The sequence below is a fragment of the Danio rerio genome, chromosome 22 (genome assembly GCF_052040795.2).
Source record: "Danio rerio strain M-AB ecotype USA chromosome 22, GRCz13ab, whole genome shotgun sequence".
NCBI lineage: Eukaryota > Metazoa > Chordata > Actinopteri > Cypriniformes > Danionidae > Danio > Danio rerio.
Genome location: NC_141042.1, coordinates 31,037,014 through 31,057,162, shown reverse-complemented (window position 1 = coordinate 31,057,162; position 20,149 = coordinate 31,037,014). Strand labels below are relative to the sequence as shown.

Below are 20,149 nucleotides of genomic sequence, written 5' to 3'. Positions count from 1 at the left end.
CCCGACCCTTCTTTTACCTCTAGACGTCTAGACCAACTCTAAATCCAGAGCAAAGGTGAGCTTCAATTACAGACACCTTTTTTTGATGCAGCAATTGGTTTTCATTCACACCAAAAAGTTTAAGCTTCTGCTGTTGCTTCCGTCACATCAAAACTCCAGAGGTTTCATGCTTAGAAAGTAAACTGCTTAGCGCATTTGGTTCTGAACGTTGCATAAGAATTATGATTTATCTACCTATCAAGTATTGTTTTCCAAAAAGGACATGCTTGACAAATATCCATTGTTCAGTGCTGCCAGAATATTCTCCATTGTGAATGTATATCAGTCACGCACGCTGTGACAGTTTCATTGCTGCAGGGAACGGTGCTTCAGTTGAAGGACATGGAGTGTTTTTAGGAATGTTTTTGAGGAATATATGTAAACATGTGGTGAGAGCGCTATTAAAACATTAAGTAATGTAGCAGACCACTCTCATAAACACACAGATGTACTGCTGTACGCACACTGTGTACCATAGCACCTGCTTATTTTCTTAAAAATTCAACATTAGTTAAATTTAATTGCATGTGATTTGTGTTTATTTGGCAAATTGGGGACTTGCTTGTATTAGTATAAAAACTAAGTTTAGACAAGAACCTTTGTAATTTTTCATTTTTATTCCACAAAAATTTTAATTGTGTACAACTTGAGTTGTATGAATTCATATGAAATGCTATCGAAACGCTTGTGAAGTCAACCCAGCCTCATTCTGAAAATGAACCGCGATATACATTTCTGGAGAGCACCAAATACATCCCAGGATGTAAATGTTTTGCTGTTTTTGTTTTCGTGAATCCACCAGAGGCCGCTGTATATGCTTTTTGAAATCTTAAATATCTCCCGCGAGTGCAATTCAGGCCTGCTGTTCTCGCATAACTTTACCAGAGGCCGCAGTAAACTGACTGACTGACTGACTTATGGACTGACCCACCCTCCTCCTACTCTAAACCCAATCAATAGTGTTTTAAAAAGCACCAATTGACCTGGGGCCTCATGTACAAAGACTTCCGTTGAAATTCATACTAAAACATTGCGTACGCACAAAGCTGTAAATGTGCGTACGCAGTAAAAAAATTCAGATGTATGAAACACTACGCATAATCCCACGCATATTCTCTTTGTACATCCGAAATGAACGTGAAACTGAGCGCACATGCACGAGCTCAAAACCCCTCCCTGCGTCCTCCCCCATATGAAAATGCTAATGACTCTACTTGGGCAAAACCCAACAAAAAAGCGATGGCAAAAGCAAGAAAATATAGAAACTTTGAACAGAATGTGAATTGGAGGTGCTCCTATCGGAGGTAGACTGGAGAAAAACTGTGTTATTTGCAAGTTTGTCGTTGAAATGAGGTAGTTGAGTGATTTCCGCCCGTTTGATAGGCAGAGACAACAAAGCTAAAGAGGGAGGACAGCAGCAGTGTGAGTGGCGTAGCTCGTAACACACATGGCAACATGTTCTGACACTGTCATTCAAGAACGCGGTTTGAATCCAGCGTCTGATGAACTCATTCTTCTTTTTCCACCACTACATATCAGATTTTGTCTACTCTTCCATCACGAGGAACGCAAGTAGGAATCATTAATAAGTGTGTGTATTATGTTAAGCGCATTTGAGCATCACATATTATATGCATATTTATTGAATGGAAATGTTTCTGATTCACATACGCAAATTCATCTTCAAATGGCGCCTTCATAGCAATGTGCGTACAGTTGATAGCTCCGATTACATTGGGAAAACCGACAATTGCTGCAAGTTGCGCTTTAATGTTTGGCTGGTCAACTGTATGGTATGGAAACCTTATATACCTGCTAGACATGCGGATGATCTCGTCCCATACAGCTGTCAGCTGCCATTGCACGGCTCAAAAATACTTTGTAGTGTGCAATTAACACAATTGCTTCTAGGAGTCGCCAATGGAAATAAAACAAACACACATAAGAAATGCACCTACGCCAGGCATGAAGTTGGCGTGGAACAACGCACATTCTCACATTCATTTCATCAGTAGTAAATCCAAACATGAGCGATTCTGAGTGTAAAACCTGCCGTCAAAAGTTTTTGTGCGTACGCAGCGTTGATACATAAGGCCCCTGGACTCAAACCCTGTCGTCGTGGTCAACTTTGCCAACGTAGATGGCGGGCTACTGGTCAAACTGGTAACAGCAGGAGAGCTGTCCATGAGGAGGTAAGCGGTCAGCTGGTAAACGCAAAAAAGAAACAGCGTCCCCGTAGCATTTGTTTTAAAGACGAAAATCCAGCATACGTACTTCTAGCTACATAATTCACAATCTCCAGAAATGTACAGTATATAGGGCTACATTTCCAGAATGAACCTGTGTTGTGTGAAGTAGTTACATTTCTGGAAAAAATATTAACTGTTAAAAAAATTCCAACATATTTTTTTCTACTAATCTCATTTTACAAATTCATATTAAATAACTATTGTGTGAAATATAGACAACATTTGAAGTGGGTCAAAACTTTTCATAAAAGTTTATTTTTATATTATTTTATAACATTATAATAGAACACATAGCATGCCATTTCTGTGTGGAGTTTGCATGTTCTCCCTGCATTCACGTGTGTTTCCTCCGGGTGCTCCGGTTTCCCCACAGTCCAAAAGACATGGGGAACAGATGAATTGGGTAGGCCAAATTGTTATGAGTGTGAATGAGTGTGTATGGATATTTCCCAGAGAAGGGTTGCGGCTGGAAGGGTATCCGCTGTGTAAAAACGTGCTGGATAAGTTGGCGGTTCGTTCGCTGTGGCAACCCCAGAATAATAAAGGCACTAAGCCAAACAGAAAATGAATGAATGAATGAATTCATTTTTATTGGTGTTTATGATGTTAGAAATGTCATAATAAATATTTTGATCCACTGCCAATTTTGACTATTGTAGTAACAATTAATAAAAGCTTAGTGCTTTTATTGGCTTTGTTGGCTGTATTACTGCAATTTTGAAAGATTATTTAAGCTGAAAAGTTGTCGGCAATTGTATCTATTTTTACTCTAACATTCATTTGTGGTCTAATTAATAGGTATTTGGAGGTAGCTGATTGCACCTTTCATAGATTTACAGTAGCTGTGAAACCTCACGCTTAGCCTTGTTTTTATTCTTTTTTTATTGTACAAATTCATATGAAAATAGACATAGAATAGTTACATTAATTATGAAATAGTAATTATAATAAAAATTATTTTTTGAGTAAAAATTCTATTTCACAAAACATTCAATGCAACTTTCAAAAGCTGTGCTATTAACATGCGAGAGATAATTTGACAACTAAACAATAAGAACAAATGTGTCCTCACCTCTTTAGTAAGTTCACTGTTCTGATAGATGTGACGAATCTCTTCGCTGCTGAAGTCAGTGGAGATCTCGGTGCTGCCCGTGCTGAATGCCGGAGCTTCTGGGTAACGCCGATAATACTGATTATGGCCTGCAGTCACTTCACTTTCAAACATCGGGTTGTACTTGGTGGCTCTTTCTAGAGATGGCAAGTTCTCTGCATATCTGTATAAAAAAATATACAAGTCAGATTAGACACCAGCTTCAAGAACTTATTGTAATTGATTTTTCTTGCTGAAAGGAAGAAAAGGCACACAGCCTAGTCTCATTGGAAATACGTGTCTGTTGCAAATGTCTTAGATGACAAATCCACTAGAGGGTGCTGTTTACATTTTTGCGAATCTGAAATGAGTTACTTAGGGCAGTGGTCCTCAACAACTTTTACCGAGCTGCACAAGAAATCATTAATTATTTCCGTTTTATTCATTATCTGAGTCTGAACGGTCTTTTATTTTGAAAATTCATTTATTCTGAAAAATGACTATTCTCACTCTTACATCTAGGTCACTTGAGCACCCAATTTTAACCGACAAGCTGCAAAACGAGTGAGAAACAGATGTCTTTGGAAAGTATCTTTGCTAATGGGGAAAGGCCCAGTGAAGGACTACAAACTGCCAAAGAATAGATTTGTCTATAAATTAGGAGGCTCCACTAAGTTTGTCCAAGAAGATCAACTGCCGGAGATCCTTTAGGGGCTGTTTGCATATTGCATCTTTTTAAACTTGAGTTTGCGCAGGTTTATTATTTCCGATTGAGGTGCGCAGATTTTTGCAGTTAAATGATTGCCGCGAACGCACCTCAAATTATGTGACAAGAACTGATCAATCAGCTTCAGCTTGTATGGAACATATTTCGGTCGACTAACTATCTCAGACAAACATAGAAAACTCAAAAACTGCAGTGCTTTGTAATTTTGTACAAAACTTGTATCAGAGCTGCAGCAATGTTTTGTCAACTTGTCATTCTTTGAGAAAATGATTGATGGTTGAACAACGCCCCACCAGTCTGCAGTAAAATTGTCAACCGTTGACCAGTCCACAGTTGTAAAAAGGTTGGGGACCACTGACTTAGGGTCTGCTTTGTTGTTTCAGATACAAGTTCTTTTAATTCAGGTCCATGAGAGGGCCAAGTTTTTCAGTACCTAGCGAACCAATGAAAAAAAACCTTACCTAAACCCAACCATTAGTGTTTTTAAAAGCCAGTGTAAGAGAAAAATGCACTGTAATCACATTTACCTTGATTTTACACAGTTTTCTTCTTTTTTGTAGAACTGTACTTAACCAGATTCAAACACAAGCAAGGTTTTAATCGACAAGAACATATTATTGATGAATAAAATATTATTTTTGTGCAGTTCTTTGCACAACACTAAATAAATACATAAAACCAGCTTTAAGGTATCTATGGTTAGTTTATTAACTAAATACCTATGGATATATACAAATAGGCAGGTGTGGTAAATAAATTCAGTTTGTATATCATAGACATTTTTAAGTTGTTTTCTAGTATTTATTTAGTCTTGGGCAAATAACTTCGCAAAAATAATCCTTTATTCATCGCTAATTTTCTTTTAAATTTTTTTTTTTTTTTATTAAATCTCATTAGTGTGAAAAGGAACTCAAAGAGGTTTATAACAACTAAGAGTAAATATGACAAAATTTAAATGTTATCCCTTTAAACCTGCAGTTAAGTAAGCAAATCTCCAGGTGTATAAGAAAATAAGTGAATGCTGGTAAAGGAGATGCTTTCTATTTATATCTGTCAGGGTTAGATTGTGAAGCTGTGGAAAAAGTGAGTGGATTATCTGAAGCGAGTGAGAGCGGCTCAGTGCTCTTCTGTCCCAGTGTTCTGTTGATCAGGATCACTCATTGATCCTCTGCAGAGACGTTACGTCAAGCCTCACGCCTGACAGCATCTCCCTGTGCGCCCCCGCGAATCTGTGTGTGTGTGTTTACAGGTGAATAGATATAGAGATATAACATAAAGTAATAATATATATAATAATATAAAGATAGTTTAATTACTTTAAATAAGCAAATAAACAAAGCAAAGTATTATTGTTTTTATTGCTATCATTTTGAATTATGATGATGATCAATCAAATAATCAGTAATAAATAATATTGACATTATTATTATTATTATTTTATTATTATTATTATTATTGATTATTGATTATTATACAATAAAGAATATAAATTAAATTAATAAACGAAGGAACGAATGAACAAATCTGCTAAAAAAATAATTATTTCGGGTTATAAACTATAAATAATCATAATAATAATAATTATTATTATTATTATTATTATTATTATTATTATTATTATTATTATTAAGTCATTTTCAAATATGATGAGCCAGTAAACAATCAAGAAATTAAATTTGAAATTAAATTTTATATTATTTTAGAATGTGCGAATCAATAAAACACTATCAATCATTTTGGGTTATGAATAATAAATTATTGTTGATATTGATTTGTTGTTTTTAAATTAATTAATTAAAATAAATAAAAGGTGATAATAGTTCTAATAACAATAAAATAATAAAAAGAAGAAATAATAACTCTTTAGGTTAATTTTTTAGCTCTCATTGTGTTCGAAATCTAAATGGTAGAAGCAAAAGATACTTCAATTGGTCTAAATAAGTAAATAAACAAAGTATTATTCTTATTATTGCTATCATGTTGAGTTATGATGAACTAACTGATCAACCATCACTCAAATAATTATTAATCAATAATAACATTATTATTATTATTATTATTATTATTATTATTATTATTATTATACTAGAGTCAAGAATATTAATTAGATTACAAAATTAAAGAATAAATAAATTAACAAACCAGGTAACAAATAAATGATTTTGGGTACAATTAATTATTCATTATTATTATTATTATTATTATTATTATTATTATTATTGTTGTTGTTGTTGTTGTTGTTGTTGTTGTTGTTGTTGTTTCAATTATGATAATCCAGTAAATAGTCAAGTAAATATTTTTTAATTTTATTTTACAGAATGTGCGAATTAATAAAACTATCAATTTAACTATTATTTTGGGCTATGAACAATAAATTATTGTTCAAAATAAATTAAATTAATAAAATAAGGTATGAGCAAATGAATAAATCAGCTAACAAAACATGGTTTTGGGTTATAAACAATAAATAATATTAATTCATTTTAAAAAGTTATTTTCAGTTATGATGACCCAGTAAACAACCAGACAGTTTATTTTATTTTATTTCAGAATGAATACTCAATAAATGAAAAATAATTTTCATTGTAATTTTGGGTTATGAACAATAAATTATTGTTGATGTTGTTTTTAAATTATTTAAAAAACATACATGGTGAGAATAATAATAATATCAATAATAATAATAATAATTTGTTCTTTTTCCTTTCGGATTTGTCCCTTTATTAATCTGGGGTCGCCACAGCAGAATGAACCGCCAACTTATCCAGTATATGTTTTACGCAGTTGATGTCCTTCCACCTGCAACTCATCTCTGGGAAACATTCATAAACACTCATTCACACTCATACACTATACGGACAATTTAGCTTACCCAATTCACCTGTACCGCATGTCTTTGTGGGAGAAACCGGAAGACCCAGAAGAAACCCTCGCAAATGCAGGGAGAACAGGCAAACTCCACACAAAAATGCGAAATGACCCAGTTGAGGCTTGAACCAGTTACCATCTTACTGTGAGGCAACAGCACTACCTTCTGCGCCACCACGTCACCGGGTTATAAACAATAAATCATTATTGTTATTATTATTCATTAATTCATTAATTCATTTTCTTTTCGGCTTAGTCCCTTTATTAATCCGCGGTCGTCACAGCGGAATGAACCGCCAACTTATCTAGCATGTTTTTTTGCAGCGTATGCCCTTCCAGCAGCAATTATTATTATTATTATTATTATTATTATTATTATTATTATTATTATTATTATTATTACTACGTTATTTTCAATTATGATGAACCAGTAAACAATTCACAATGTGTGAATCAATAAAACACTCATTTTGACTTTCATTTTGTTATGAACAATAAACTATTGTTGACATTGTTTTGTTGATTTTAAATAAATTTAAATATATAAATGGTCATAATAACAATTATAATAACAATAAAAATAATAATAAATAATAATAATAACTCTTTAGGTTATATTTTAGCTCTCCTTATGACCCAAATCAACTGGTCTAAAAGTAGTTTTTGGCTTGAGTAAAATGTACAAAAAATTGACAAACACAAAATTGTCCATAGAATAAATAATAATTTATTTGATATTGTATCTAATCTAGGCATGCTTAGCTGTTATCCAGAGTGGAATAAGTGTCCAGATCTTTCTCTGGGAAACTAATATTTTCTAGAGCCAACGGATATAAAAAGCTGATATCACTGTATTGATGCACAGATGCACAATGGGTGTTCAGGACGAAACGAACAACTTGTTCGCTAAAAGATAATTGATCCAACCTGCACATGACTTGCCTGAGAGCGTTTGTTTCATAACGACCAGCGAGAACAGATTGTGTGTTCTGGCTCGCTTGTACAACAAAGCCATAAAAACAAACACACACGTGTGTGCCATAAAATATAGCATATGTATTCTCCAAGGCTCTGTGTTGGGGTCAGTCACACTTCATTTGATGGTTTCTCACAGCAGGTCTGGTGACTGTAAGAAACTGGGCAACAACCTGTCAACAAGTGTTCATTAGATTATATTCATGGTCAAGAAAAAATTTGCTGATTATGAGTGTTTTTGGTGGTAGATGTCAATTAATATTATCAATTGACTATGGATACAATTTGTGTTGAGAAAACATAAAAGAATTTACTTATTTACTAATTTAAGTGGATTAAACATAAAACAATTAAGTTGTCCAATAAAAAACAACAATTATGTTTCACCTAAATTTACTGTAAATAAGTAGTTTGAACAAACAACAAATGTCATTTTTAGTGTAGTTGGCATGTAGTTGCAGTTATTTATAGCCATTGATTTTACCTGATATTAACATGCATTCAAATTAGTGATTCGGTGCTCTGATTATTTTTCAGTGATATGATTTTTTTTATAATGATTAAAATTATTAGATGATTACTTAATATTATTATTTAAGCATTATTTCAAACCAGACAAACAAACAAACAATAAATAAATATGAATTTGAGTTTACTTAATAATTTTGTGTTTAAATATATTTGTAACTCTTACATCTCATTTTCTGTTCTACACTACCTGACAAAAGTAATAACTTGAAAAATAATAACTTCACTTCTAGTTGACCATTTGGAAAGGTGGCAGACAGACGATTTTTCCTATAAATCATCTGTTGAATTGCATCCCAATCATCACAAATACTGCAGACGACCTATTGGAACCCGCATGGTCCCAAGATTCTCACAGAAATCAGTGAAGTTTGGTGAAGGAAAAATCATGGTTTGTGGTTACATTCAGTATGGGGGTGTGCGAGAGATCTGAAGAGGGGATGGCAACATGAACAACTCGGGGAATCAAGACACCTATACCCCGTATGGGGGTGTGCAAGAGATCTGAAGAGTGGATGGCAACATCAACAACTTGGGGTATCAAGACATTTGTGCTGCCCGTTAAATTACAAAGCACAGGAGAGGGCAATTTCTTAGGCAGTATAGCGCTCCTCATACTTAAACCTTCACATCAAAGTTTCTGAAAGCAAAGAAGGTCAAGGTGCTCCAGGATTAGCCAGCCCAGTCACCAGACATGAACATTATTGAGCATGAACATTATTGAACTTTTGTCTAAGCAAAGTCAGACCTACTGTCCCAATTAAATAATTAAAAGTCAAGACATGATCAGATTTTATTTTGGCAAAATAAGTGTAATCTAGAGGCCTTTGCCTTTCATTTAAGCCACTTAATACCAAATGATCACCTAAAAATTATTATTTGTTGATTCTAAAACTTTGTTAGGCGACAAGACCTATGTCATGTAGTGTTAGCGCTGTTGTTATAAACAATTAATAAATTAATAATTGTTCATTGACTTTTAAATAATTATTAGTGTAGTTTTTTTTTTTTTTTTTGCTCAGGGTATGTAAATCTAATGCACATTTTAATCTTTATAACAAAAAAATAAAAAATAGAGCAAAATAGATACTGTATGTGACGCCCTTTTGCTTCTTTTCAAGAAAACCTTGTTTTGTTACAAGCAGTTCACACATTGACAATAAAAAGTGATTAATGCTTGAAAATACGAACAATCAGTCCTTTTAATACAAGGTGTAAATGGAGACATCAAAATAAAGTGCTCTGAAACACAGTCATAAGATTATATAGTTACTTTTCAACAGGTGAGGAAAGCAATTGTCATCTTTTGACAGCTATTAAACATGTCGAGACCTGCAACACTTTCTTCTTCTTTTTTTTAATTTAAAGCCTCAGTACAAACTCACATGGCGTAATTTTATAGCACTTATTCACAACACTGACAGAACGATTGAAATTTATGCTCCTAAAAAGTGAATTAAAGCATTTGCACTAATCTGCCAGGAAGCTCTGCTTGTTCCTCCAGAACATACGACGTTAAGATTTATTTGAATGTGTGTTTGTTGTAAGCACAGTTTGTACCGTAAAGGGTCTTCTGAATCATCTGTGTCATACTGGTCTCTCAGAGTTCGGGCCAGGAAAAAGATGACACCCGACGCCACCAGGAGAAATCCAGCAACGGACGCAATGGCAATGCCGACCACCAGCGGCTCTGACACATATTCCTCACAGTGTTCTCCTCGATACCACCAGTTTTCACCAACGCGACACCTGGAATCACAGTGGAGTGAGTGAAGTCTGGCTTTCTGGCCCTACTGTAGCTTTAAAGTGTCACAAAACCCATTTTTAACTGTTTTTCACACATTGATTTTAAAAATAGACTTGTTTTTAGCTGTGAAAAAGTTGGAAGCAGTCATGTTACACTCTGTGCTAAGGCTTTAGAGCATGTGTCGAGAAATTCAAGGAGGAAACTCGCTAACTATGTTTCCATTCAAAGATGCTAAATAAACTTGTGCCCAAAACTGGATTCAAAAGAGTCAAAGAAAACAAAATAATCGTCACTTCCACAGAATTTACTGTGGTAGAAGAGGCCACTGTGGGCTTTTCTCCTTATTTAATACATTACTTGCACCTCAGATGAATTGAGACCTAACACAATGAACTCCCATTCAAAATAGTTCTGAAGGTAATATTACTGAACCACTTTGATGACAGACTTTGGCTGAGGGATTTTAGCATGACCAAAGTTTAGTTATTTTACAATGTTGTTGGTCCATTGGTTTTTACAATAACGTCAAAAAATTTTCATGCACATTTTCATAATTTCTGCGCATCTTGTTTTTACATTAAGCACTTTTTTATGCGGTATTCCAAAATAAAAAACATATGCGCATGACTGAGTAGAATAAACTTTTTTCCAATAAGAAAATGTGCAAAAACTGCAATGGAAACACTTTTACCAAACAAAATCCAGTATGCGCATTAAAAAAAGGTTATGTGATTTTGTTTTGAGAGATCATGTGATAATAAAAATGTATGTGAATGGACAAACCAGCAGGCTGAGCACGTTGTACAACATTTAAAAAGTTGTTTTGGTCTCTCTAACACATTATAACCATTTCAGTATTAGTGTTATTAATGACCTCCAAAATCAATGTCTGTGTTCCACGTCTCATGCCTTCAAACTCCACCGCATGTTCACTGCGTGTCAGGATTGCCTTCTGAGGCACAAGTCATTTATTAAATGAAGAAAAGATTCACGCAGCTTCTCTTATCGCAGCAAATTCCTTCTTTACGGATGATATTAGGCACCAGATAATCAGGAAGTGACGATTTTGTTCACTTTGATTCGTTGGATGGAAACGCTGCTTTATTTGCACATCTTTTATGCAATAATCTAGTTTTGCGCATAAAGTTAATTCTCATTTTTGGATGAAAGCATAGCTATTTATGATTTCTGAAGCCTCATTTTTCCATATAATTTGCTGAAATTGGCTGTTCGAATCACAATTAAAAACCAGCTACTTTTTATTTTTAGAAAAGAATATTTATAGTGTATGGTATTAAATGGAATTTATAGTTTATATTGTACAATAATAAAGCTCATTTGCATTTAAAGCGACAGGTCCAAAAGCATGTTTTGCTTACTCCCAATTACGGGCAAATTTGACAACCTGTAATACATTATGAGGTATTTTGAGCAGAAACTTCAGACACATTCTGGGGACATAAAATGTATATTATCTTTTGAAAAGCACCACAATCTTCTTTAAACAATCCAAATATGATGATATTTCGTGACATAGTTTAAACTTAGCTTTTTCAAACAAGAAAAATGTATTAGCTCATAAAAATGCCAACAACAAAAAAAAAAATCTAAAGTAACTTAAGTCGTTTTCAGCAATGTGTCACCCATATTGTATACACTCTTTGGTCACTTTATTAGGTACACCTGTCTAACAAAAGTTTCTAATTAGCCAATCTCATGGCAGCAACTCAATGCACTTAGGCATGTAAATTTGGTCAAGACGATCTGCTGCAGTTCAACCTGAGCATCAGAATGGGGAAGAAAGGTGATTTAAGGGACTTTGAATGTAGCATGGTTGTTGGTGCCAGACAGGCTGGTCGGAGTATTTCAGAAACTGCTGATCTAGTGGGATTTAAACACACACAACCATCTCCAAGGTTTACAGAGAATTGTCAGAAAAAGAGAAAATATCCAGTGAGCTGCAGTTCTGTTGGCACAAATGCCTTGTTGTTGATGCCAGAGGTCAGAGGAGAATGGCCAGACTGGTTCGAGCTGATAGAAACGCGACAGTAACTCAAATAACCACTCGTTACAACCGAGGTATGCAGAAGAGCATCTCTGAACACACAACAAAAATCTTTTAAGGCAGATGGGCTACAGTAGCAGACAAATCTACAGCAACTGCGTGATGCAACTCATGCTGATTCGTGATGCATCAGCAACTGCGTGATGTCCATGTCAATATGGACAAAAGTCTACAAGGAATATTTTCAGTACCTTGTTCAATCTATGCCATGAAGGATTAAGGCAGTTCTGAAGGCAAAAGAGTGTCCAACCCTTTACTAGTAAGGTGTGCCCAATAAAGTGGCCAGTGAATGTTTGTCAACAGTTGTTTTTAAAGCACTCACCTGCAGATGGCGCCCTTGCCAGGTATTATGTCACATTTCCCGTCATTTAGGCAGAAGTCTTCTTGGATGTCGCAGATGCTCTGGCATGGCAGTCCGTCAACGCTGAAATAACCAGCGTTACAAACACACTCGGCCTCACCTGACCAGCGGTTCACCAAACACTTGGAGAACTCGTTACATGCCTGAAACTTACAAGGATCTGCCTGGTCACCTAATGGTAAAAAGAAAGACGAGTGTATTATGGATTTATCATCGTAAAATTGGTATGTCAGCAGGATTAGCAAAGATGAAATGAGATGAGACGTTTAAATTTGGCAAAAGTTATAATTGTTAACCAAAATTAAAACTGAAACTAAAACGGAAAATAAATAATGTTTTTTTAAGAAAATAAAAAAAAATACAAAAATACAAATTTCTTGTAAATAAATAAAGTTAATGTAAAGAAAATTAATATAAATAAAATGACAACGCAAAATTAGAAAATAAAATTACTAACCTAAATTACAAAACGTAGAAATTAAAATTAAAAAATGCAATAAAACCCAAAATATTAAAAATTACTATACAACAAATAAAATGAAAAACTCAAATTAAATGTAAAACAAATACTCATTAAAAGTATCAAAGTATATGAATAAAAAATGCAAAAAAAATTATGGAAAATAATTCTAATTATTTTTTTCTTTATTGTATTTTAAATCAAGTAAATTTTTTTCTTATAAACTTAAATCAGTAAATCATGAATTAGAAGGAAAAATACAGAGCTATTTATATTGTTTTTGTTAGCGTTCTCATTATTATTCTTCCGTTTAATCCACCGGATTTTTTTATGGCAGCCCATATAACTGTATGTGGGAAAGTTGTAGAATTTGGCACAATGATAGAGGACGGTCTCTACATTAACCAGAGCATAAGATTCCTTTCAGTCCGATTCAAAGGCACTTTATGATGTCATTTTCTGTCATGAAAATGTTTTCGATATTTTGACCATTTCGCAAAACCTATTTGAATGATCTTGTCCTAGGCTGTTTGTCTGATTTTCATCAAAATTGAATTACGTGATCTTCAGTAACGATTATGCTGACCAAAAGTGTTTTCAAATTATTAATTTATATAAAATATAATATAATTTAATATAATATATATAGTTTAGTATATTTTAATATAGTCACACCACATGATATTTTATATATAAATATTAATTTAATAATAATAATTAACAATTATTTATTTTAAAATTATGGTCATAGCAGAAGAGGTGTACTGAAGTCATTTATATATATATATATATATATATATATATATATATATATATATATATATATATATATATATATATATATATATATATATATATATATATATGTATACACATTTATTTATCAGATCCAGATATATGATCCAGGATTATGAAATGCAATGACACTAAAACTACAATGTCATTTAAGAAGCGTAACCATTTCCGCATTAGATCTGTTAAAGCATTTCAAAATATGCATTCAAAACAAAGGAATCTTTCTGATTCAACAGCAACAGAATTTGGTCATTAGAGATGTCGTGTAGACAAAGGAGCTCAGACAGAATTTACATGCGTGCACACAGGGACACAAACAAACATGAGTCACTGGTCTGATGCGTTGAGCGCTGCACGTCTCACTAGAATAAATCACCTCTAATCTGTCTGCAGTACAGAATCAATCGCCTATCACTCATCCTAACTGGGCCTAAGGTTTTCCTAAGCCAAACTGGAAAGCTCTAACCCTGTGTCCTCTAGCGAAGAAAAAAAAACCTTAATATCACTCAGAAATGCTGGAAATCTACCATTTGGATATCCAGTGTGAGTTACTTTGTAAAGATCATAGGGTCAATTTGTGTTTTGGTTGTCAAGTACTCATGTCTGCCTATAAACAAACTAAAACAAAAATTGTTTGTAGATTATAAAGCCACCAAAACACTGTTGTGTGGACAGAATTTAATCCCATATATAGGTCATTGTTTTGCAAATCGGGCCAATCAGTAGAACTCTGAGGCAGGGCAAGAGATATGAGCTTCCCTGAGCTAATAGGATCCTCGAGGCCGGGGCTCACTCCCATTTGCCGGGCAAGAGGGGATTTTTGAGCTCAGGTAGGTTCGAGAACTCCCCTGCTTATTTATGGCTAATGACATATTGGGTATTGCTACAGAGGGATATACTGCTGATCGAGGGGCCGATCACACCAAACTTTATGCGATGAGGGGTGCCTTTTTTGAATGGTTGACTAACAGCCGCTAGTGTTTTGTGCACTGCTTATGTGCCCTGTGCACCTCGCGTTTATCGCCTGCTGAGCCTCGTGTTTTTGCCCTTGCGTGCCGTGTGCTCGTAGTTGAAAAATGTCAAATCTGTGCAGAACACTCTTTATTCTCTAATTAAATGAAAGCAGAGGCATGGTTCCTTTGAGGCGCCTGCAATGTTTTTATTATCAAGATGGCTACAAAGACTTTTGAAGATGGAGACTTGTGGTTTTGAGTTATCTGGAGCTGTATGACTTCAACATTGTAATCCTAGTGATCCTCTCAAAATTAGTTTATAAATAAACTTCACTAAACGTTCATAAACTTTGCGTCTCAAAGACTGAACATAGGATAAATGCAAAAAAAACAATTTTTGTGTGATTATCTTTAACCTGGTATACATTTTTGGATGAATAAATGACTTTAAATCAGCATAAAACATTTTCAAATATTTTTAGCCATAAGTAATAACAAAAATTACCTGATTCGACATCCAATGAATACTTGTCTATTGCAAGATTCATAGTTTGGTAGGCAGTGTTGCAGAAGTCCTCCAAGATTAGGTACACTGCTGTTGTCACACCATGGGGAACTGGCTTGGCAAACTTCATCCTGCTGTTCACCACAATGCTACCATTCCTGAAGTTCAAAATCTCTAAATTCTGGAAATTGCTGAGGTTGGACTGTAGATACGGTACGAGCTACAAAAGTCAAACATTGAGAAGAATAACTACAAAGTGAAAATACAAAGCAGGATCACACATACCTAGTTACGGTAATAGATGTCAAGAAGGTCCTAATTGCATCAATTATCTCATTAGTTACTGTTCATAAAGACAGCTATGCTAATTAAGTTAACGGATAGTATGCCTAGTAAAGCCCCTAACAAACCCTCTTAATGTTCAACAACAAACATCAACAAATCTAAACTGCTGTACTGCTTTGTGTATGTTTAGAATGTGGATTATGAAAACTTAAACCCAATAGACTATTTCACAAAGCGTCAAATTTGTTATCGTTGATGATTTCCTTGAAAAAGAAAAAAAAAAACCCAGAATGGTTACAAAGGCGATCAGTTCCAAACATTCAATAACATGCCTTTGGGCTCTATAAGGTCTTTACCACCTAAAAACATGTTTAAAACAGTTGTCATTAATGACTCAAGGCTTTCTTACTGACACGTTGCTTTGCATAAATTAGAGCAAGGTAATTAACTAATAACTTTTAATCCCTAGTTAATTGGCTATGTCCATGTCTAAATGCCAAAGAGCGGATCACCAATTGAGCCTGACAAATATATCTTACCAGTTCCAGAAATCGCTGCTCAAGTGCCTTGTATTCAGTAGAGCTCTTGTTGAAGAGATCTTCGGAAAACTTCATGTTGGTGACCCTAAGGCTAAAAAACACTATTAATGCCCTTCCAGGACTGGCAGGCAAGGCTAAACTTGCTAAGTCAGTTCCATGAGCAAACCCACTGCCATTATCTTCATCATCAGTTGGGTCGTCGAAAGGGAAGATGTCAAATGAAACCTTAAATTCTGTTATGCTGGGGTTAACTGGAGCAGGAACTTTCATAGTGGCACTTTCATAGTTCACTGTCTCTGTTGGTAGAATAAGCCCTTTGATGTCAGGTCTTGGCTTTACAGTGCTTTCCTTTATAAAGTTGTCTGCCATTTCTTCAGGTTCAACTATTCCTTGTGCAGAGTCATCTAAAGTGTCTCCAAGCTCAATTACATCTTGTACTGAATCAACAGAAACTTCTCCAGTCTCAACTACATCTTGTACAGAGTCATCTACGTTTTTTTCAGGCTCAAATAAATTGTGTACTGAGTCAATGGAAATTTCTCCAGTTTTAACAAAATCTTGAACAGAGTCATCTAAAGTTTCTCCAGACTCAGCTACATCTTGTACTGAGCTATCTGAAACTTCTCCTGTCTCGACTACATCTTGTATTGAGTCATCTGAAGTATCTTCATGCTTGACTACATTTAGTACTGAGTCATCTGAATTTTCTCTAAACTCAACCTCATCTTGTACTATGTCGACTGAAGTGCCTTCATGCTCAAGTAAACCTTGAATAGAGTCATCTGAAGTCTCTCCAGATACAACTACATCTTGTACTGAGTCAACTGAAATGTCTTTATTCTCAAATATATCTTGTACTAAGTCATCTGATTCTTTTCCAGTCTCAGCTACATCTTGTACAGAGTCATCTGAAGTTTCTGCAGACTCAAATATATCTTGTACAGAGTCATCTGAAGTGTCTCCAGACTCGACTACATCTTGAACTGCGTCATCTGAAGAGTCTTCATGCTCAACTACATTTTGTACTGAGTCATCTGAAGTTTCTCTAGACTCAACCTCATCTTGTACTGTGTCGAACGAAGTGCCTTCATGCTTAAATAAATCTTGAATAGAGTCATCTGCAGTTTCTCCAGACACAACTACATCTTGTACAGAGTCAACTGAAATGTCTTTATGCTCAAATACATCTTGTATTGGGGCATCTGAATCTTTTGCACTCTCAACTACATCTTGTACTGAGTCATTTGAAGTTTTTCCAGATACAACTACATCTTGTACTGGGCCAAATGAAATTACTTCATGCTCAAGTACATCTTGTACGGAATCATCTAAAACTTCTCCAGTCTCAACTAAATCTTGTACTGAGTCATCTGCAGTTTCTCCAGACACAACTACATCTTGAACTGGGCCAGATAAAATGTCCTCATGCTCAAGTACATCTTGTACAGAATCATCTAAAACTTCTCTAGTCTCAACTAAATCTTGTACTGAGTCTTCTGCAGTTTCTCCAGACACAACTACATCTTGAACTGGGCCAGATAAAATGTCCTCATGCTCAAGTACATCTTGTACAGAATCATCTAAAACTTCTCCAGTCTCAACTACATCTTGTACTGAGTCATTTGAAGTTTCTCCAGATACAACTACATCTTGTACAGAGCCATATGAAATGTCTTCATGCTCAAGTACATCTTGTACAGAGTCATCTAAAACTTCTCCAGTCTCAACTACATCTTGTACTGAGTCATCTGAAGTTTCTCCATGCTTAATTATGTGGACAGTAGGTGTAAATGTTGGTTCTGAAAATGATTGTACAGAGGTGGAACTAAGGGTCTTTAAATGTTTTGAAACATCTAAAAGGGTGGACATTGTGGTTGAGTCCTTATTATCCATGTTATCTGATAAAACAGGCTCCCCTGCAACAGCTGCTATGTATGTGTGCATCAATGTCTGTGTAGTTGTCTTTGGAAGAACAGAAGCAGTGGGTGATTGGGTGGGTAGAGGTTCTGTGGTTGACTCTTGCACAGGTTCATCCTCATCTATTGATGAATGTGATATCCAAGTGAAAGGTGAGTCCTTTTCAGGAGTCAGGGAGGCTGAATGACCTAAACTTGTTACCACAGTCGCTACTGTTGTTGAGGATAGAGTTGTTGTTGTTGTTGTTGTTGCAACCAATATTTCATCACCAACTAAATCTTCTTCTAAGAGTTCAGTCACTGGGCTTTTTGTAGGCACAAACTTGACGAGTTCCATGTCCTCATCTAAAACTTTGAATTCTTCATCTGATCCTTCAATATCTGGCCAGACCAAAGCAGGTAACTCTGTGATTCCTTCATTTACAGAATGCTGAACAGCTTCTGAAGAATTGGCAGGACCTTCCACTGAAACTGTATTATTGTTGATGATCACAGGTAATTGGGTAGTTGAAGAGATTTCAGTGGACTTCATTGTGGAGCCCAGTGTTGCAGATAATGTACCCATAGTTTCCAGATTCTGTTTGTTGTCTGTTGTAGTATGCTTATCCACAGCTACTGTTTCACTTGGTTGGATCACAGTGGGTGTAACAAGTCGTTCTGTATAGTCCTTATCAGCAGTTGAACTTATTGTTCCTGGACTTTGTGATGCATCCAGATCTTTTGTTTCTAATGGATTGTGAACATGTAACAATGGTTGATTGGTTACAAGTGTAGCCATAGTGATTGATGCATCTGGAAAATAGTCATCATAATGTTCAGGGGCTACTTGAGTCTGCATTGAAAGCTCAACAGTCAAAGTCTCCATTGTCCAAAATACAGGGGCCTGGTCAGTTGTTGTGTAATGAGGATTGGTACGAATGTCTTGGGTCACAAGAACCCTATCCAAGAATGGCTCCTCAGGAGTCACATCTTGATGTAAAGGCTCAAGCTGTTTTATTATAGATTCCTGATTTTCCTGAAGTTGGTGTATCTCATCATTGGTATCTTCCTTCAAGACTTCTTGTGATGTTTCTGATGACCATGGCCAGATGTCAGGGCCTATGTGATCTCCAGAGAATCCTGAGCCTGAGCCAAGGTCTGTTAAATCACCCAGGGTAGTTTCCTCAACCTCAGGAGGTTCTACAGGAGAAACTGGTGTCTCTTCTACCTTGTGAGGTGATTCTGTAGGTAAAGTAAATTCAGTTATTGTGTCTATAATAGGACTGACTGTAGTTGCAGTCTGTAAAAATCCCTCCTCTTCAATAACAGCTTCATCTGAAAAAAGAACACAATACTTTAAAAACATATTACTAGTTTACAGTGGAATAATTTACAGCACAATAATCATTGCATGTACCAGGAACAGGGGCACTGCTTGAAGTTTCAGATTTTGAAGTAACTTCAATGTCCAAGTTCTTCAAAGACACTTCAACAGGAGACTGAGTGGGACTTTCCTCAAAGATGATTACATCATTTGCATTTCTGTCTTCACTTTGTCCACCTGTCCATGGATCAGGATCAAAGATGTCATAATTTGTAATGAAGATGTCATTGTTGGATAATTCTTGCCCAGGAACATCTGGTGGTTTCTCGGAAGCAAGAACGTTGTCCTAGGATTTAATGTTTGAATGGTTATGATTAGTACCACTGAAGTGAAAAACAGTAAGGTAGATCTACATAAATGTTACTAACAAAAGCCTTGGGCCAAATCTTTCCTTATTAAGGCCAATGTCCACTGAATGTATGTAGACAACTAAAATTATGTTTCCCACCATCTGACCATTAAAAAAAGTGGGAAGATTGAAAAAGTGCACTTGGAAGTGTAACAAATTTTCCTTAAATTTCTCACTAAAGTACACTGGAAACATATTTTTTCCAAAGAAAATGTCAATAGGGAAAAAGCACACATGCACATGATCTTGACATAGTACTGAGAATCTGTTCCAAGATTGGTCGATGGATAATGATGATATTTGACCAGTTTTTAAGTTTTCCATACACCATAAAT

At 35.2% G+C, this 20,149-nt stretch overlaps 1 protein-coding gene across 4 annotated transcripts in view; it reads right to left on the bottom strand.

The window, feature by feature from the left end:
* Positions 1–20,149, bottom strand: part of impg2b (interphotoreceptor matrix proteoglycan 2b) — a 38,604-nt gene that overhangs the window by 4,836 nt on the left and 13,619 nt on the right. For 2 of the 4 annotated variants that reach the window (XR_015522219.1, XR_015522220.1), the window contains 7 exons: positions 19,499–19,751; positions 17,927–19,416; positions 16,187–17,799; positions 15,363–15,582; positions 12,611–12,821; positions 10,037–10,225; positions 3,361–3,562 (listed from right to left, as the gene is read on the bottom strand). Coding sequence is in view for 2 of the 4 variants with exons in the window: in XM_087304500.1 (XP_087160626.1) it covers positions 3,361–3,562; positions 10,037–10,225; positions 12,611–12,821; positions 15,363–15,582; positions 16,187–19,416; positions 19,499–19,751 (4,305 nt within the window). In the remaining 2 variants the exon portion in view is untranslated. Of the gene's footprint in view, positions 1–3,360; positions 3,563–10,036; positions 10,226–12,610; positions 12,822–15,362; positions 15,583–16,186; positions 19,417–19,498; positions 19,752–20,149 lie in introns of all 4 variants that reach the window. The other 2 variants (XM_087304500.1, XM_087304501.1) reach the window with 1 other exon arrangement.